Genomic DNA, 18413 nt, shown 5'->3' with positions numbered 1-18413 from the left:
GTGATTTGTGGGGCATAGGAATTCATTCACCCCCCCCCCAATAGTCCAGCCCCCCATAAGGTCTGAGGGACAGTGGACCAGCTCACGGCTGGAAAAAGTTGCTGACCCCTGACGCCCTTTTTAGAAAAGGAGAAAAGAGGACAAGCTTTTGCAACCATACAACTACACCAGATGAATCGTTGACAGCCAAATTGGCGACACAGATTTTTCTATTTTTTAAAACTAATACATTATAGTGGCCGGATCCGAGGTTTTTGCAACAGGAGGTGCCTGTTCTGCGCATGCGTGCGGCGCAGTAGAGTGCTTCTGTGCATGCGGCAAAATCCGGTAAAATACTTCCAGGTTTGTCGCTTAGGTATCCTGAAGTTTACGTAACCAGAGGGTTAGGTAAGCTGAGGTACTGCTGTATCTGCACTTCAGGGCAGGTCATGCATAGCAGGCGCAGGCGTGGCCCTCCAGCTCTTTTGGGACTACGACGCCCATCATTCCTAGTTAACAGGACCAGTGATCAGGGTTGATGAGAACTGTAACAGCTGGAGGGCCACGTTGGGCCATGCCTGTGGTAGGGGATAGCTCCTTCCGTTTCCCATGACAACTACATCTTGTAACTTGGTCTACCAATTGAGAAGAGGGTTTGCCAATGGAAACCTATTCATTGATTCTATCACTACTGTATTCTCAAGCGTGGGTGCCAGTGGGGAGAGTTACAAAGTGTGGGGAAACACGCTAAAAACATCCTTAAAAAAAGCTCAGCAACTTTGGGGTAAAATTGTAAAAAGTAGCTCTAAAAATTAATAATCTTAAAAAAAATTTTTTTGATTTTTATCCACTCTGATCCATGGACATTATTGTGAAGCCTTTGGCAATGCTGGACACAGCTGCCCTTAGACTAGAATGTCACTTAAATTGGAAACCATCTTTAGAAAGATTTTCTCTCCGGAAGCATTTTATTTTAAAAATCTGATTTAAATCCAAAAAAATCTGATTTTGGGGTTGTTTTTTTAAAAAAATCACTGATTTTTATCCACCCTGTCATGTGGTCATGCAGTGCTTTCAAATGCTCTGAGCTTACCTGGGATTGCCCACATAAGCCTCAAGTGTTCCCATTTTAAAGAACAAGGAACCGAGGCTAAGCAAGAATGATCTATCCCAGGCATAGGCAAACTCCAGCCCTCCAGATGTTTGGGCCTACAATTCCCCTCATCCCTGACCACTGGTCCTGTTAGCTAGGGATGATGGGAATTGTGGTCCCAAACATCTGGAGGGCTGGAGTTTGCCTATGCTTGATCTATCCAAAGGTATCGAGACTTTCCTGAATTGAGGTTTGAAAACTTCACTGCAACGTTCTGAATTTCCGGTACCAGGTCAAACAGCAGCCAGTAAGTGCACGGATTGACAACTTATATTTTTAAATTGTTATTATTAATAATAAAATAAAATAATTATAAAATTGTTGTTATATAATATAAATTTTCTAAGCTGTAGATAACATCCTGTGTAATAGGTCTTGTATTGCTGGGACTATAGGAAACCCTCTTGATATGAGTCAGCCCTTCGTTTAGCTTGGTGTTGTCAACACTGACTGGCAGCTGTTCTCATGGGCTTCACGTGTGTCTTTCCCCCTGGAGATGTCAGGGAAAGCTTAATAATTCTAAAATAAAATTATTATTATAAATTATATTAATAACATTAATATTAAATTAATAATATATTACTAATTTTATAATTATAAAATAAAATTATTATTTTTAAAAAACAATGCTGATGATAATAAAAGATCAAATTTGTTGGATTTAAATCAGATTTCTTTATTATTTAGCAGCAGCTGGGAGGCCAGCCAAAACAGCACAGTTTATCTACACAAATACAATTCGCACGCAGATAAAATTGAAATATATATATAAAACATCGGTCCAGTAGCCCCTTAAAGACCAACTAAGTTTGTTCTGGGTTGAAGTTTTTGTGTGCATGTGGATAAAATAGTCATTTAAAAAAATAAAGATACCCCTGGGTGACATTTTACAATATGCACATTTATTGGAGGCGAGGAAACTCTCTCCCAGGCAAAAACCGGAATACAGGTAACAAGAGGCCCAACTCCGATTCCAAACCAACGCTTTCCAAAGGAAAATTCCAGGAAGGGGAAAGCCAAATGTCCTTTTTTTGCCCTTTTTCCAAGCCAGACAAGCACAATCACGCTTCAAATTCCGCACTATTTCTTGGAAGGAAGGAAGGAAATCAAAGTTTTCCACATCCGGAAGACAAACATTTGGAACCAGAATCGCACAAATCCGGCGGACAAAGTTGCCTATCAATACAGACCAGCCAGTGCTCGCAGGACATGGGGAAAGGGCTTCAATCATAAAAAAATACTCTAATAAATCACCAGACTTTTGTTATTATTTTACAGAATTATAAATAATAAATAGCGTGACACAGTAGATTACAAATGGGTTGCATCTTTTTTTCCCTTTTTTGGAAATTAAGCCCAATTGGATCTTGTGAGGAATAAATCAGACTTCCTCAACCTCGGCCCTCCAGATGTTTTTGGCCTACAACTCCCATGATCCATAGCTAGCAGGACCAGTGGTCAGGGAAGATGGGATTTGTAGTCTCAAAACATCTAGAGGGCTGAGGTCTAGAGGGCTGAGCCTGGAATAGATCATTTCTTGCACCCCAAACCGAATGACATTTCCCATACTTAAGTGTACTTCTCAGTTTCCACCAGCATTCATCTCAAGAAACAGGCAAACTCTGGCCCTCCAGATGTTTTGGCCTACAACACCCATCATCCCTAGCTAACGGGACTAGGGGTCAGGGTGATGGGAATTGTGGTCCCAAAATAGCAGATGGGGCCAAGTTGGGCCACCAACTTGGCCCTCCAGCTGTTTGGGGAATACAATACCCATCCTCCCTAGGTAACAGGACCAGTGGTCAGCGATGATGGGAACTGTAGTCCCCAAACAGCTGGAAGGCCAAGTTTGACTAGGCCTGACCTAGAATAAACTCATTTATTTCAGCTCCATTCTTACCTTCAGAGCAAGGGATCGTGACGGCGACCGGTTTCCCACCGACATTTTTAATGCGAATATAAATTGGATGCTTTTCCGGGAATTCGGAGGAAATGTGGGTGTCATTTCTTTGAAAGGAAAGTCCCGATCCAAGGATACGTTCGCAAAATAATTTGTAGTTAAAAGGAAAACTGAGCAGACGTTGGCAAAAGAATTAAAAGGGAAACCGGCAAGCCAGGCAGCGCCAGGGCCTGACGCGTCCATTAAAAGGAGGATTAAAATCGCCTGGAGATGTTGCCGAGGAGGGTTGATGTGGGTGTTTCGCTCTCGGCACTCCTAATCCGGATGCCCTTGGGGATTTTATGCCGCCGGTTTCTCCGTAGGCGGGTATAGCAAAAGGATGGCACAGGCGGACATCCAGGCAGGCGGCAGGGCGAGTCACTTGGGGGAAAGGTCTTCCATCAAGATGAATGGGGAAGAAGGTTCGGATCGCGCGGCAGGCGATTCCGCTGCGGCGCCAGAGGCGGCGCCTTTGGCCAGTGAGTCAGTGGAGGGGCTGGCGCCGCTGGAGCAACCGTCGAGGGCATCTGAGGGCAGGCTGCGGACACGAGGGGAAACTGCAAGCTTCAGTCAGGGCACATAAAAAATGGTCCAGTAGCATCTTGGAGCAGGCATAGGCAAACTCCTATGTTTGGGACTACAATTCCCATCATCCCTCACCAGTGCTCCTGTGCAGTGGGGATGATGTGGGTTGTAGTCCCAAAACATCTGGAGGGCCAAGTTGGGCCGTGCAGCGGTGACCAAACTTGGCCCTCCAGCTGGTTTGGGACAATTCCCATCATCCCTGACCATTGGTCCTGTGAGCTGGGGATCATGGGTATTGTATTCCCAAAACAGCTGGAGGGCCAAGTTACCGTATTTTTCGCTCCATAAGACGCACCTGACCATAAGACACACCTAGTTTTTAGAGGAGGAAAACAAGAAAAAAAAATTCTGAACGAAACAGTGGATGTAAGAGTTTTGTGGTTCATGCAATGGCCACAGACGTGATTTGACGGTGAGTTTGGGGTAGGCCATTGCAAAAATCCTGAGGATTCATGTGGATCTGTGCTTTGTAACCACGTAGTTCCACCATTGCGGCCCCACAAAACAGTGGGTGTGTTATTTTTTTGGTGCAGGCTGTAGCCATGGACATGTTAAGTGATCTGATGGTGAATTTGAGGTGACCCAATGTAAAAATCCTGAGGATCCCCCCTCCCAGGCAGCCTCCTTTTTTGTGTCCCTTATCTCTTTCCCCGATCGCTTACCAATCAGCTACATCCTTTCAACACCATCTTCCCTCTTTCAAAAAAAGGAGCATGATCTGCTTTTTGACCCTGGGCAATTCAGCTCCAGGGACCATGTATTCGCTCCATAAGGCGCACAGACATTTCCCCTTACTTTTTAGGAGGAAAAAAGTGTCTTATGGAGCAAAAAATATGATATGTATCTGTACACTTCTTCAGGTCAGTACCCACCCGGGTGGATTGGGTACTATCATTTATTGCTATAAAGTCGGTTGAAATCACAATTCAAATCACTCGTCAGTAAGGCTTGATTTAAAATCCTTTTTATTTACAGAAAGGTTCAGTCATGCTGGCATTCTCTTAATATGGACCATTGGAGGAAGGTTTCCTTTTTGGAATCATCAATTTACAGAGAAGCTTTTACAGTTTACGGGCTGGGGGAGTGATTGTCGCAGGGTGGATTTGATACAAATCAAATAGATATAAATCCCTCATCAGTCAGACTTTATTTCAATCACTCATCAGTAAGGCTTGATTCAAGTCATTTTTAAAAATATTTTTATAGTTTTAAATTAATATTAAAACAAGGTTTTAATAACCTTGTTGCCATCCTCTTAATATTGAAAACTAGAGGAAGGTTTCCTTTCTGAAATCATAAAATTTCAGAATAGTTTTTACAGTTATATAAAAAATGAGTGATTTTTAGCACACATGAAAAACTTTAACCACATCCTTATTTCCTGATGAATAGCCTTTGGACTAGAACAGGCATAGGCAAACTCGGCCCTCCAGTTGTTTTGGGACTACAACTCCCTAGCTAACAGGACTAGTGGTCAGGGATGATGGGAGTTGTAATCCCAAAACATCCTGAAGGCCAGAGTTTGCCTATGCGTGGACTAGAAAGCCACTTAAATAAAAAATCTTTAGAAAGATTTTTCCTCCAAAAGCATTTTGTTTTAAAAATCTGATTTAAATCAAAAAAATCTAATTGAAGAAAAAAAAATCTGATTAAATTTTTTCAAGAATATGAATTTTTTATTTTTTAAAATAATCATTGATTTTTAGCCACCCTGATCCATGGACATATGTCACTTCAACAGAAAACTATCTTTAGAAAGATTCCCGCCCCCCAAAGCATTTTATTTTAAAATTCCAAATTAAATTTTAAAAATCTGATTTAAATTTTTAAAAAATCAATTAAAAAAAACTTTTTAATAAAAAAAAAAATAGTTTTTATCCACCCTGGGTAGGAACTATTTTGGAATGCTAGAGCATCAAAAGATACAGCGAACCATTTCTGGGCATTGATGAGTAGTATATGTATTATTAAGATTAATTTTACCATGAGCTGAGGTCAGAAAGGTGTGTCGCGTCAGGAGAAAGCATGTTGGTGGTTCCTTGGAAGAGTCTCTTGGGCTGGCTTTCGGTTTCCATTTCACCTATTGAAATCAAGCAGATTTGTTTCAGATGGTTTATTAGCCAAGAGGTGGAAACTGCCAGAGTTACCAACGATTGAGGAGTGGCAGAATGAAGATGGTGGACTAAGCCAGAGGGGGCCAAACTCAACCCTCCAGCTGCTTGGGGACTGCAACTCCCATCATCCCTGACCACAAGTCCTGAGAGCTAGGGATGATGGGAGTTGTAGTCCAGGCATAGGCAAACTCTGCCCTCCAGATGTTTTGGGACTACAATTCCCATAATCCCTGACCACTGGGCCTGTTAGCTAGGGACAATGGGAGTTGTAGTCCCCAAAACAGCTGGAGGGCTGAGTTTGGCCATGCCTGGACTATGCAGAATTGGCCACGCTGACTGGTAGAATCCGGAACCAAGACAACCAAAACTTTCGAAGAGACTGGAGTAAATTTATTTGGTATATGAACAATTATTCTAAAAATGTACTGCAAAAAATCTGGCCAAAGAGATAAGAGTTGGCTACAAGGATATTAAGGTCAGAAAATGCTAATTTAAAGGGTGATACAAAGATCTGAAAAGAAAAAAACCAGCTGAAGGGATGGAGGGAAGTCACAAACTTGGCAGAGAAAAGAGCAGGCCTAGGCCAACTTGGCCCTCCAGCTGTCTTGGGACTGACCACTGGTCCTGTGAGCTAGGGATGATGGGAGCTGCAGTCCCAAAACAGCTGGAGGGCCAAGTTGGGCCATGCCTGATCTAGAGCAGGAGAGATGTGTGGCTCGGGCGGGCCGCAGGCCCCACAACAAGGGCCGCCCAGCAATTTGTCACCACCCCGTCAGTGGTGACACCCGGGGCACCCTGCCTCCACTGCCCCCCCTTCCTCCACCTCTGCACTTACCTTTCCTTTTGATGGGACCAAGAGCGCTGGGCCGGATGCAGTTGATTGGACTCTGGCTCCTCCTGCTAAAATCAAAGCTGGATTATGGTCTTTCCAGGAAGGGGGAAACTTCCAAGGTGACAAGATGAATGACTTTAAAGCTACTATATTGCGTTTTCAAGATTATAATCAGGGTGGATAAAAATCAATGATTTTTAATTATTTAAATCGGATTTTTAAAATAAAATGCTTTTGAAGGAAAAATCTTTCTAAAGATAGTTTTCTATTTTGGTTACATTATAGCCCAAAGGCTATTCATCAAGGAAACAAGGATTTTTTTTAAGTGCTAAAACTCAGTCTAAGGCAGACATGGCCAAATTTGGCCCTCCAGCTGTTTGGGAACTACAACTCCCATCATCCCTAGCTCACAGGACCAGTGGTCAGGGATGATGGGAACTGTAGTCCCAAGGCAGTTGGCGGGCCAAGTTGAGCCACCACTGTTCTAGATCAGGCATGGCCCAACTTTGCCCTCGCTGGTCTAAGGTGTGTTTAAAAAAAATTAATTAACCACATCAGTTAACAAACATGGATACATGTGCTATGATGTTATTCCTTTAGTGAAATAAATGGTTTAAATTGTTATGAAGGAAATGATTATTTTTCTCCTTCCAATAAAGTACTGCAGAAAAGTTGTCCAAATAGAAAGAGTTAACTTATTAAACCTCACCATAATTTCATAATTGTTTCTAATGGTGTAACTAAACAGTCATTTTTTATATAACTGTAAAAACTCCTCTGAAGATTTATGATTCCAAAAAGGAAACCTTCCTCTGTTTGTCAATATGAAGAGGATGCCAGCAAGGTTAACCCTTTCTGTAAAAAAAGGGGATTTTATTATTCCCAAAAGGAAACCTTCCTCTGCTTGTCCATATTTAGAGGTTGCCTGCAAGGTTGAACCTTTCTGTAAAAAAATAAAGAAAAAAAGATTTAAATCAAACCTTCCTGACTAGTGGTTCAAATCAAGGAATTTAAATCGTGAGTTAAATCGGTTTGATTTAAATCAAATCCACCCTGATTATAATGCTGTATAGGAAACCCTCCCCCCCCCCAATCCTTACAAAGAGTAGCCTTTCACAAGATTTCATCCCGAAAAGAAAACACCAATATATTTTTAACCCCCAGAGGAATTTCACTGAAGATGGACTCTGTGCCCAAGCGGGTTATCAAATGAACCTTTGTTAAATGAGTCTGCTCTTTAATAAGCAAATCTACACGGTGCAGTATTTTCTGGGCAACACTAATAACATCAATATAAAGTTGAAAATAAATGCTATCATCTGCAGAAAATAAAACACAAATAATGACAAGTTATGTAACATCCGAAATGCCAATTTATATCTGCATAGATGAGGAATGCAACACACAACGTGTTTAAATGATAACTGAGAAATTTCCACAAGAAAGAAATTTATTTTAAAAATAGGCTTTAAGTAACCAGCCTGTGACTTTATAGTTTCAAATTGCGTTGTGCTGCCAGATTTGATATATAGATATATTGGTCCATCACCAAAGAGTAGTCAACATAATGAGTTGACATTTTAAACAGTGCTGAAGCAACCTGCATAAAAGGTAAAGGTACCCCTGCCCGTTCGGGCCAGTCGTGTCCGACTCTAGGGTTGTGCGCCCATCTCACTTAAGAGGCCGGGGGCCAGCGCTGTCCGCAGACACTTCCGGGTCATGTGGCCAGTGTGACAAGCTGCATCTGGCGAGCCAGCGCAGCACACAGAAACGCCGTTTACCTTCCCGCTAGTAAGCGGTCCCTATTTATCTACTTGCACCCGGGGGTGCTTTCGAACTGCTAGGTGGGCAGGCGCTGGGACCGAGCAACGGGAGCGCACCCCCCCACGGGGATTCAAACCACCGACCTGACGATCGGCAAGTCCTAGGCGCTGAGGTTTTACCCACAGCGCCACCCGCGTCCCCTGCATATTAAATAACAAATAAACAATAAATAAGGAATACGTACCAAGTAATTTTTTTAGGATATCCATACATATAAATATAATACTTGTAGATCAGAGCTCACTAACCAGTGTAGCTAGCTGATGCTGATGAAACTGATGTATAGAACTGATAATTATTTATTTGACACACCTGTCAATAACCTCAAGAACAGTGTAAGAAAATTGAAAGGTACAGTACATTATTTGGAACTTGTAAATTTCGGGTGACATTCTGCTATTAATAATAATTATCCATGTGCTGCGGCTGAATTTGAGTAGACAAGTAAGGCAACACGCAACATGTTTAAATTGTACAACTGATAATCTGGTTTTCGTGTTGGTTTTATGCAAGTGGTTTTTAATGTGAAGCGCCTCGAGAGATATGGGGCGGTGTAGAAATACAATAAATAATAAATAATAATAACAAAGACGACACCAGACACTGTCCACCAGCATACATCTAGATTCAGGTGGGTAGCTGCACTGGTGGGACGCAGTCAAAATAAATAAATAAATAAATAAATAAATAAATGGCCTTAAGAGACCAACTCAGTTTGTTCTGGGTCAAAGCTTTCGTGGGCAGGCCCCCTTCTTCTGATACACGGAAACAGAAGTCCCCTGACACTTATATATAGAGGGAGGGAGGGAGGGTGGGGTGGGGTATTTCTCCGAAGGTTAGTAGGAGATGGGTGATTTTACGGTTCCCAAAATGGAAACCTTCCTCTGCTTGTCCACATTGAGAGGATGCCAGCAAGGTCGAACCTTTCTGTAAATAAAGGATTTTATTATTTCAACACGGAAACCTTCTTCTGCTTGTCCATATTGAGGGGATGACTTCTTTAGATATATTGAAGTGGAAGTCCCCAGGCCCTTATATATATAGCGGGAGGGGAGCCCCCAGACCCTTATATATAGAGGGAGGAGAAGTCCCCAGACACTGATATATAGTGGGAGGGTGGGGCGGGGGTTTTCTCCGAAGGGTAGTAGGACTCAGTGGGTATGGTCAACCTGTTGGCGACTGTGAATGACTGCAATTAGTCCTGCAGGAAAAAGCAAGGGATGGTATACAGATGACCAAAACTAGCTTTAGCATATGCAATGAGACAGGAATCCAATATCTCTATTCAGATGAGGTCTCTCCATAGTAATAAGTTGCAATTCAGCCACTTCTCTTTCAAGTCTCTTTCTGAAATTCTTTTGCAGTAAGACAGCTGCTTTCTCTGTAATAAACTGACAACTTTTCTAAATGACTATAACCACCTGGCAAATAGAAGGGGAGGAAATGGAGGCAGTGAGAGATTTTACTTTCTTGAGCTCCATGATCACTGCAGATGGTGACAGCAGCCACGAAATTAAGAGACGCCTGCTTCTTGGGAGGAAAGCAATGACAAACCTAGACAGCATTTTAAAAAGTAGAGACATCACCTTGCAAACAAAGGTCCGTATAGTAAAAGGTATGGTTTTTCCAGTAGTGATGTATGGAAGTGAGAGCTGGACCATAAAGAAGGCTGATCGCCGAAGAATTGACGCTTTTGAATTATGGTGCTGGAGGAAACTCTTGAGAGTCCCATGGACTGCAAGAAGATCAAATGCATCCATTCTTAAGGAAATCAGCCCTGAGTGCTCACTGGAAGGACATATCATGAAGCTGAGGCTCCAATACTTTGGCCACCTCATGAGAAGAGAAGACTCCCTGGAAAAGACCCTGATGTTGGGAAAGATGGAGGGCCCAAGGAGAAGGGGACGACAGAGGACGAGATGGTTAGACAGTGTTCTCGAAGCTACAAACATGAATCTGACCAAACTGCGGGTGGCAGTAGAAGACAGGAGTGCCTGGCGTGTTCTGGTCCATGGGGTCACGAAGAGTCCGACACGACTGAACGACTAAACAACAACAACAACAACATAACATACTATCTGAAGCTCAGGCAGCTTTCTGCAAGAACCACTCAACATCAGACCACTGTCTAATGCTGTCCCTCCTAGCCGAGAAGTACACCAGACCTTGACAGGGAAAACACTTTGTGGCCTTTATGGACCTGAAATCTGCCTTTTGATTCCATCCCCAGATTCCAACTATGGGCCAAGTTACATCTAGCACTGAAGGATAAACGTCTCCTATATCTTACTAAAGCCCTGCACTGTGGAAGCAATTTGCAGGTTAGGTGTGGGTTGCAGGGCCAGCTCTCAGACTGTATTGAGATGGCCAGGGGAGTGAGACAGGGATGCATTTTGGCCCCTACTTTGTTCAGTTCGTTTCTGAATGACTTAGAGGCAAGCTTAATGACCCCGATGGCCACGTTCCAAAAATAGGGACGAGAAAGACCCCTCTCTTGTTGTATGCGGATGACGCGGCCATCCTCTCCCGAACCAGACCTGGCCTGAACTATCAACTATGGAAATTCTGAGACTACTGCTCTGGTAATGGGTTATCCATCAGTTATGAAAAATCTAAAGTCCTGGTGTTTGAGAAGAGATTCTCCCTGAGTAAATGGGTACTGGACGGTCACAAACTAGAGTAGACCAAATTCTTCCGGTACCTAGGGCTTCTGTTCCATTATTCCAAGTCCTGGAAACATCATTGGCAGACCGCCTATCAAAAGGCAGAGGTAAGCAAACTGGCTATACTTCAATTCTTTTATACAAGGGGAGGCCATTATGTTCCATCAGCCATTAAGGTATTTAATGCAAAATCTGTCTCTCAACTCCTCTACGCCTCAAACGCCTCGTTCAATGGCTCACTCTCCAGGTTCAATGGCTTCCAGGCAAAGTTTCTCCGGTCCAAATTGTGTTCCAAATGGAATACTATTTTTCAAAACAGGTAAATGTCCTCTATCAACTAAAGCATGGTGGGCTGACCTGAGATACTAGCTCAAGATCTGTGTCTTTGGCCTAGGGAAGGGCTTCCATACCTTCCATACCTAAACAACGAGGAGTTTGCCAGCTCATAGATGAAAATGATGGTTAGAAAAGCCACTTGGCTTGGTATGCCACCTTCTCTCCTGTACCATCTGGGCTATGATACTGCCTTTGAATCTCTAAGGCAAAGCCTCTGGGACATATCACATAGTGATCTCCAATCTCAATCTCATGTTATCTGTGGCCCATTAGAAGTAGGAATTCACTATGGGTTCGAGTTTCAGACACCTGCATGTCTTAGAAATTTGTCTGTACCAACATACCGGCATTTTTTCACCCAAGCCAGATTAAATGTATTCCCATCAGAAGTGTTAAGCGCCAGACTGAGAGGTGGTGTTGTTGTTGTTTAGTCGTGTCCGACTCTTCGTGACCCCATGGACCAGAGCACGCCAGGCACTTCTGTCTTCCACTGACTCCCACAGTTTGGTCAAATTCATGCTTTTAGCTTCGAGAACACTATCCAACCATCTCGTCCTCTGTCATCCCCTTCTCCTTGTGCGCTCCATCTTTCCCAACATCAGGGGCTTTCCAGGGAGTCTTCTATTCTCATGAGGGGGCCAAAGTCTTGGAGCCTCAGCTTCAGGATCTGTCCTTCCAGTGAGCACTCAGGGCTGGTTTCCTTCAGAATGGATAGGTTTGATCTTCTTGCAGTCCATGGAACTCTCAACACTCTCCTCCAGCACCATAATTCAAAAGCATCCATTCTTTGGCGATCAGCCTTCTTTATGGTTCAGCTCTCACTTCCATACAATGCTACTTGGAAAACCATACCTTTTACTATACGGACCTTTGTTTGCAAGGTGATGTCTCTACTTTTAAAGATGCTGTCTAGGTTTGTCATTGCTTTTCTCCCAAGAATCAGGCGTCTCTTAATTTCGTGGCTGCTGTCACCATCTGCAGTGATCATGGAGCCCAAGAAAGTAAAATCTCTCACTGCCTCCAGACTGAGAGGTATCCCTTATCAAAATAGGATCTGTGTGCGCTCTCAGGACGTCGACTGCATGAGGCATATTTTATTGCATTGCAGACAATATGATCAAGCTAGGGAACAATAGATTAAACCACTATTGGCAAATCGGCTGGGTCAATCTGAAGCCTACTATATCAAATATCTTCTGGACGACAAGTCCAATGATATCACAGTGGCCGTGGCAAAGTTTCTTTCAGTAGTCATACAAATCAAAGATCAACATACCCATGACTAAACAGATAACGCTTCGGTCTCCCTTCTCTGGGGGGTTGTCTGTATTAATCCATTTTATTTTGAATCCATTTTATGGGTCGTTGGACCACATAACATAATAAAGATTATTATTATTATAGAAACAGTTAACTTATTAAACCTCACAATAATTTCATAATTATCTGTCAATCAATGTATTTTTAATAGTAGAACCAAATCAGTCATTTTGGATAGAACTGTAAAAACTGGGAATTTATTATTTTCCAAAAATGAAAACTTAAAATAGTCATAATTTGTTTATGAAACAAATTTCATAATTATCTGTCAAACGATGTTTTTCTAAGAGTAGGACCAAATCAGTAATTTTTGATAAAACTGTAAAAACTACTCTGAAAATTTATTATCTTCCAAAATGGAAAACTTTAAACAAATCCTGATTTCCAGATGAATAGCCTTTGGACTTGAATGTCACTTAAATAGAAAACTATCTTTAGAAAGATTTTTCCTCCAAAAGCATTTTATTTTAAAAATCTGATTAAAATAAAATAAAAAATCTGATTTAAATAAAAAAAGAATCCTGATTATTTTTTTAAAAAAAAATATTTTAAAAAAATCAATGATTTTTATGCACCCTGATATATTCCATTCACAGGCATAGCTCATGTACAGTATATTTTAACAGTACAGAAGTCAAACTGATTATTAAGAAACACTTCCACAGATACAGTGACTTACTTTGAAAATCTCCTTGTGGGGCTGGGAATTGGGCTTGGAGGCAGTCCATTACTACTCACAAACATTTGCAGGGAGGGAGAAAAGCATTGCTAGGAAAGACAAACACAGCATTGAAAAGCACCTGAAACGATGTTTTAAAGAAGTCTTATCAACATATAAACACCAGTGAAATTAGCTAAAAATGTATAAAACAATGAATCGTCGTTGGAAACGTAAAGAAAAGGAAGCTACTTTTTAACTGTATGTGGTTTAAAAAAATGTTGAAACATACATTTATTTTAAAAAAACAACAACCCAGAAGCCTTCTTACTAGGAATTGTGGGTAATGAAATACATAAGCAATATAAAAGACTGTTTTTATCTGCAAAAACTGCAGCAAGAATATTATTAGCCCAGAGATGGAAGCACATGAGATGCCAATGAAAGAAGAGGGGCTGACGAAATTAATGGACTATGGTGAGCTGGCAAAACTTGCAGGGAAAACTCGGAACCAGCAAGACCAGACTTTCCTGAAAGATTGGAATAAACATACGGAATACTTGAAAGACAATTGTAAAAAACTAACTTCGCTAGTAGGGTTGCAAGAAGTTTTACAAGGTGGACTTTATCCATTATTTCAAAGTATAATTTAAAAATGGTTGATTTACGATTATGATTTCTTAGTACAGTCATACCTCAGGTTAAAGACCCTTCGGGTTAAATCTTTTGAGGCTGCGTTCCGCGGAAACCCAGAATAAAAGGAACAGGTTACTTCTGGGTTTCACCGCTCGCACATATGCTCAGAATGACGTCACACGCATGCGCTAATGTGGCAAATCGCAACCCGCACACTTGCAGATGCAGGCTGCGTTCTGCTCACGATGCAAAGGGGGCTCTGGAACGGATCCCGTTCACATCCAGAGGTACCACTGTATTTTTTTGTCTATAAGACTAGGGTTTCCCCCTGAAAAATAATGTCCAAAACTGAGGGGCATCTTATACACGCGGGCCATCCCCCCCCCTTTCATAAATCAGTGTTCCTAAAAATAGGAGCATCTTATAGACAGAAAAATACAGTAATTTAAAAATGGTTGATTTACGATTAAGATTTAATAGTACCATATTTTTCTGCCTATAAGACACCCCCATGGATAGGACACCCCCTATTTTTGAGGACTCCGATTTAAGAAAATGGCGGCGAGACGTATACGTGTATAAGATGCCCCAAATTTTCGACATTATTTTTTTAGGGGGAAAACCTAGTCTTATACACGGAAAAACATGGTAATAATTACAATTCCAAAATGCAGTATTAGATAATAAGTGGGGAAACAATGAGTCAAGGAGGAGGGAAGTCTAAGGCTGTTGTAGCCAAATGCTTTCTATATTATATATAAATTGCATGTTATGTTTAAAACGTTTGCAAAAAAATTAATAAAAATTATGATATTAAAAAAAGTTTTATAAACATATTGCAAACATTGGATGCTTTTTTCTCACTTAAAAAGTGCTGTCATCAGAAACCACTGTGATACTCTAGCAGGTTCTCAAAATTGGTGCTCAGGATTTCACTATTCCACCTCTGCTAGTGAAGGAAGCTGAAATGACGCTAATAATAGTAATAAATTTTATTTATACCCCGCCCTCCCCAGCCGAAGCTGGGCTCAGGGCAGCTAACAACAATCAAAATAATCCAACATTCTAAAAACCTTTCATTATAAAAATTAATTAAAATCAAATTGATGGCAACCATTAAGCAAGATTCTGTGCAGATTGCCAGAGGAGGGAGTCAGGCTGCGCCCTGACCAAAGGCCTGGTGGAACAGCTCTGTCTTACAGGCCCCGCGGAAAGATGTCAGGTCCCGCAGGGCCCTAGTCTCTTGTGACAGAGCGTTCCACCAGATTGGAGCCGCGGCCGAAAAAGCCCTGGCTCTAGTTGAGGCCAACCTAACCTCTCTGTGGCCTGGGATCTTCAGGATGTTTTTATTTGCAGACCGTAAGTTCTTCTGTGGGACATACCAGGAGAGGCGGTCCCATAGGTACGAGGGTCCTAGGCCGTATATGGCTTTAAAGGTTAAAACCAGCACCTTAAACCTGATCCTGTACTCCACCGGGAGCCAGTGCAGCTGGTATAGTACCGGATGAATGTGATCTCGCAGCGAAGACCCCGTAAGGAGTCTCGCCGCGGCATTCTGCACCCGCTGGAGTTTCTGGGTCAGTCTCAGGGGCAGCCCCACGTAGAGCGAGTTACAATAATCCAGTCTGGAGGTGACCGTCGCGTGGATCACAGTGGCTCGGCCAGGGCGAGAGAGATAAGGAGCCAACTGCTTAGCTTGGCGGAGATGAAAAAATGCTACATGGTACTCCTTCCGGCACAAATTACTTTGACATTAAATCCGGCTCCAAACCACCGGAAATCTTAATTCAGCTGCCCGTGTAGCTTCTGAGCATTCAGCATTCGGTTGCAGGCTTTGGATCAAAGGTTTTGTGGTGTTAGTGAGCAGGGAATCTACGGTTTTTACCAAGGCAAGCTTTAATGCGACGTTGTTTTTGTTTTTAACTTGACTACATAGGAAAGTAAAGGATATTTATCTCTGGACAGAAGCAACAAGAAGGCTTGGTGCCCACAGCCCTCTCTGAAGATTATTAATGAGCTTATTGGTCCAAAAGATTTGAGGCCCCGCTATAAAGTGGTACCTCTGGTTAAGAACTAAATTCGTTCTGGAGGTCCGTCCTTAACCTGAAGACCACTTTAGCTAATGGGACCTCTCGCTGGCGCCGCGCGATTTCTGTTCTCATCCTGAAGCAAAGTTCTTAACCCAAGGTACTATTTCTGGGTTAGCGGAGTCTGTAACCCGAAGTGTTTGTAACCCAAGGTACAACTGTACATCATTTAGTTCCTGTAGTCTTCCCACACTGCCGCTTCCCTTGCAACTCCCAAACTGAGGAAGCTCTCTGGCGTACCTTTCCAATCCCCCTCGTAGGCGAAGGTGCCGGAGAGACGGGAATGAAGTCTATCCTCTTTGGAGACGAGGATTTTTCCGATTTGTCCAAGTCATTGTCACTCTGAGAACACAAAAGGGTCATGTTGACAGCCTCACGGGACGCAGCGGCCCTAGAGGCTGCGCCATAAAGATCCCGATGAAAAAGAGAACGGCCAATCACTCCATCACCCACTCTGAGCTCACTGGTTAAGTCAGGGAGTGGAATTAAAATATTAAACATCTGTAAAAGGATTACCAGGCTCAAGCTTTCTTCCCATGATTGGCTTATCTGCATTGCTGTTTGGACTTCCCTAAAACACAAAAAGGCTCATCAGTGGCGACAAGAGAACACAGTATCTGCTTTTTTAAAAAACAGCAGTTCAGTTGCGCCTACCTTTCATGTGCCGCTTCTCTGTTCATCAAATCCACTCCTTCCTCCTGGAGTACAAGAATTCACAGCTTAATTCTCAATGACTTCCTGCTCCGCGAAATTATCATTTCCCATATCAACCACATATCCTATATCAGGCACCGGCCAACTCAGCCCTCAAGCTGTTTTGGGACTACAACTCCCATCATCCCTAGCTAACAGGACCAGTGGTCAGGGAGGATGGGCGTTGTAGTCCCAAAACATCTGAAGGGCCGAGTTGGCCTAGGCCTGTCCTATATCAGCAGAATCTAATATATCCTATATCATGGGTAGGCAAACTAAGGCCTGCTGGCCAAATCCGGCCCATTGGCCTTCTCAATCCAGCCCGGAGACGGTCCTGGAATCAACATAATCTGACATGAGTAGAATGTGTCCATTTATTTAAAGTGCATCTCTGGGTTATTTGTGGGGCATAGGAATTCGTTCATTTTTATTTCTTCAAAATATAGTCTGGCCCCCCACAAGGTGTGAGTGACAGTGGACCAGCCCCGTGCTGAAAAAGTTTGCTGACCCCTGATCTACAGGGACTGTTCGAAACTAGTAGACTCCATGCCAAATTGTGTTCAAATGCTGCTTAAAAAGAGCAGAGGTCACCTCTGTCACTAATGTACATATGTGTGGGTTTTGTACGTGTAATGGTGTCTATTCCACCTGTCTGTTCATAAAGTCCAAACCATCCACATGAAAGGTTGTTACAGTTCCATAAAAGTCTAAGACAAGGATTTCTGGAATATTGGCCTTGTTTCGCCGTCCTGGGCTTCATCAGTAGTTAAAGCTCTAAGTAATGCAAATATATACAATATCATTACACAAATGGACCTTATGCATGAACTGACTATAGAATGATCTGATTCACTGGGTCTTCTGCTTTGTTCGTTTGTTGAATTTTATGAGTTACTTCTGTTGAAATTTACAATTTGATTCTATAAATAGTATACCTTATTTATCTAAGAACACAGCCGGTTACATCTCATGTGCTTATTGAGTTTCCAAAGTTAAAGTCAGGCTTACAACATACTATAAAAAATACGTAACTACAAAGAAAAGTAGTCACATACAATAAAGAAAACATCCAATAGTACACAACCAAATAGAACAATTTCCATGTAAAATGTAAGATTCCAAATAAAGATACAGTACAAAATATTAACAGCAACAACACCCCCAATAAAAGCTCCAGTCCAAGATTATATAGAGACCATTATACTGGGTTCTAAACAAGAGTATGATGATGATGATGATGATGATGATGACATAGCTCAGCTTCTAGAATGCAAGTAGGAGGATTGCAATTAGCAATGGCCAAAGGTTAAATCAGGCACATCCAAACTCAGCCCTCCAGCTGTTTGGGGACTACAACTCCCACCATCCCTAGCTAGCAGGACCAGCAGTCAGGGATGATGGGAATTGTAGTCCCAAAACATCCGGAGGGCAGAGTTTGCCTATGCCTGGGTTAAATGCACACTGTGGGACCCCAGACCTGCAAACAAGAACTTGCCCTTAAGTTGCATTTAACTGCCGTATTTTTCCGTCTATAAGATGCCCCCAAGTATAAGATGCCCCCCAAATTCTGAGCATTATCTTTTCAGGGGAAACC

At 42.3% G+C, this 18413-nt stretch overlaps 1 protein-coding gene and 1 long non-coding RNA gene across 9 annotated transcripts in view; one reads left to right on the top strand and one right to left on the bottom strand.

The window, feature by feature from the left end:
- Positions 1-18413, bottom strand: part of LOC310669109 (P2R1A-PPP2R2A-interacting phosphatase regulator 1-like) — a 74081-nt gene that overhangs the window by 46656 nt on the left and 9012 nt on the right. For 2 of the 8 annotated variants that reach the window (XR_014507014.1, XR_014507015.1), the window contains exons 4-10: positions 16781-16824; positions 16643-16697; positions 16367-16468; positions 13425-13513; positions 6606-6670; positions 5640-5736; positions 3033-3609 (exon numbers count right to left, since the gene is read on the bottom strand). Coding sequence is in view for 5 of the 8 variants with exons in the window: in XM_083422697.1 (XP_083278823.1) it covers positions 3450-3609; positions 5640-5736; positions 6606-6670; positions 13425-13513; positions 16367-16468; positions 16643-16697; positions 16781-16824 (612 nt within the window). In the remaining 3 variants the exon portion in view is untranslated. Of the gene's footprint in view, positions 1-2012; positions 3610-4924; positions 4944-5639; positions 5737-6605; positions 6671-13424; positions 13514-16366; positions 16469-16642; positions 16698-16780; positions 16825-18413 lie in introns of those variants that run through there. The other 6 variants (XM_083422700.1, XM_083422699.1, XR_014507016.1 and 3 more) reach the window with 5 other exon arrangements.
- Positions 11774-12712, top strand: LOC310669123. The gene is made up of 2 exons (XR_014507021.1): positions 11774-11836; positions 12458-12712. It is a non-coding gene; the product is annotated as an uncharacterized lncRNA (long non-coding RNA).

This window comes from Podarcis tiliguerta (genome assembly GCF_965153285.1).
Source record: "Podarcis tiliguerta genome assembly, chromosome: Z".
NCBI lineage: Eukaryota > Metazoa > Chordata > Lepidosauria > Squamata > Lacertidae > Podarcis > Podarcis tiliguerta.
The sequence above is the reverse complement of the archived record's forward strand: the minus strand, read 5'-3'. Positions and strand labels throughout refer to the sequence as shown.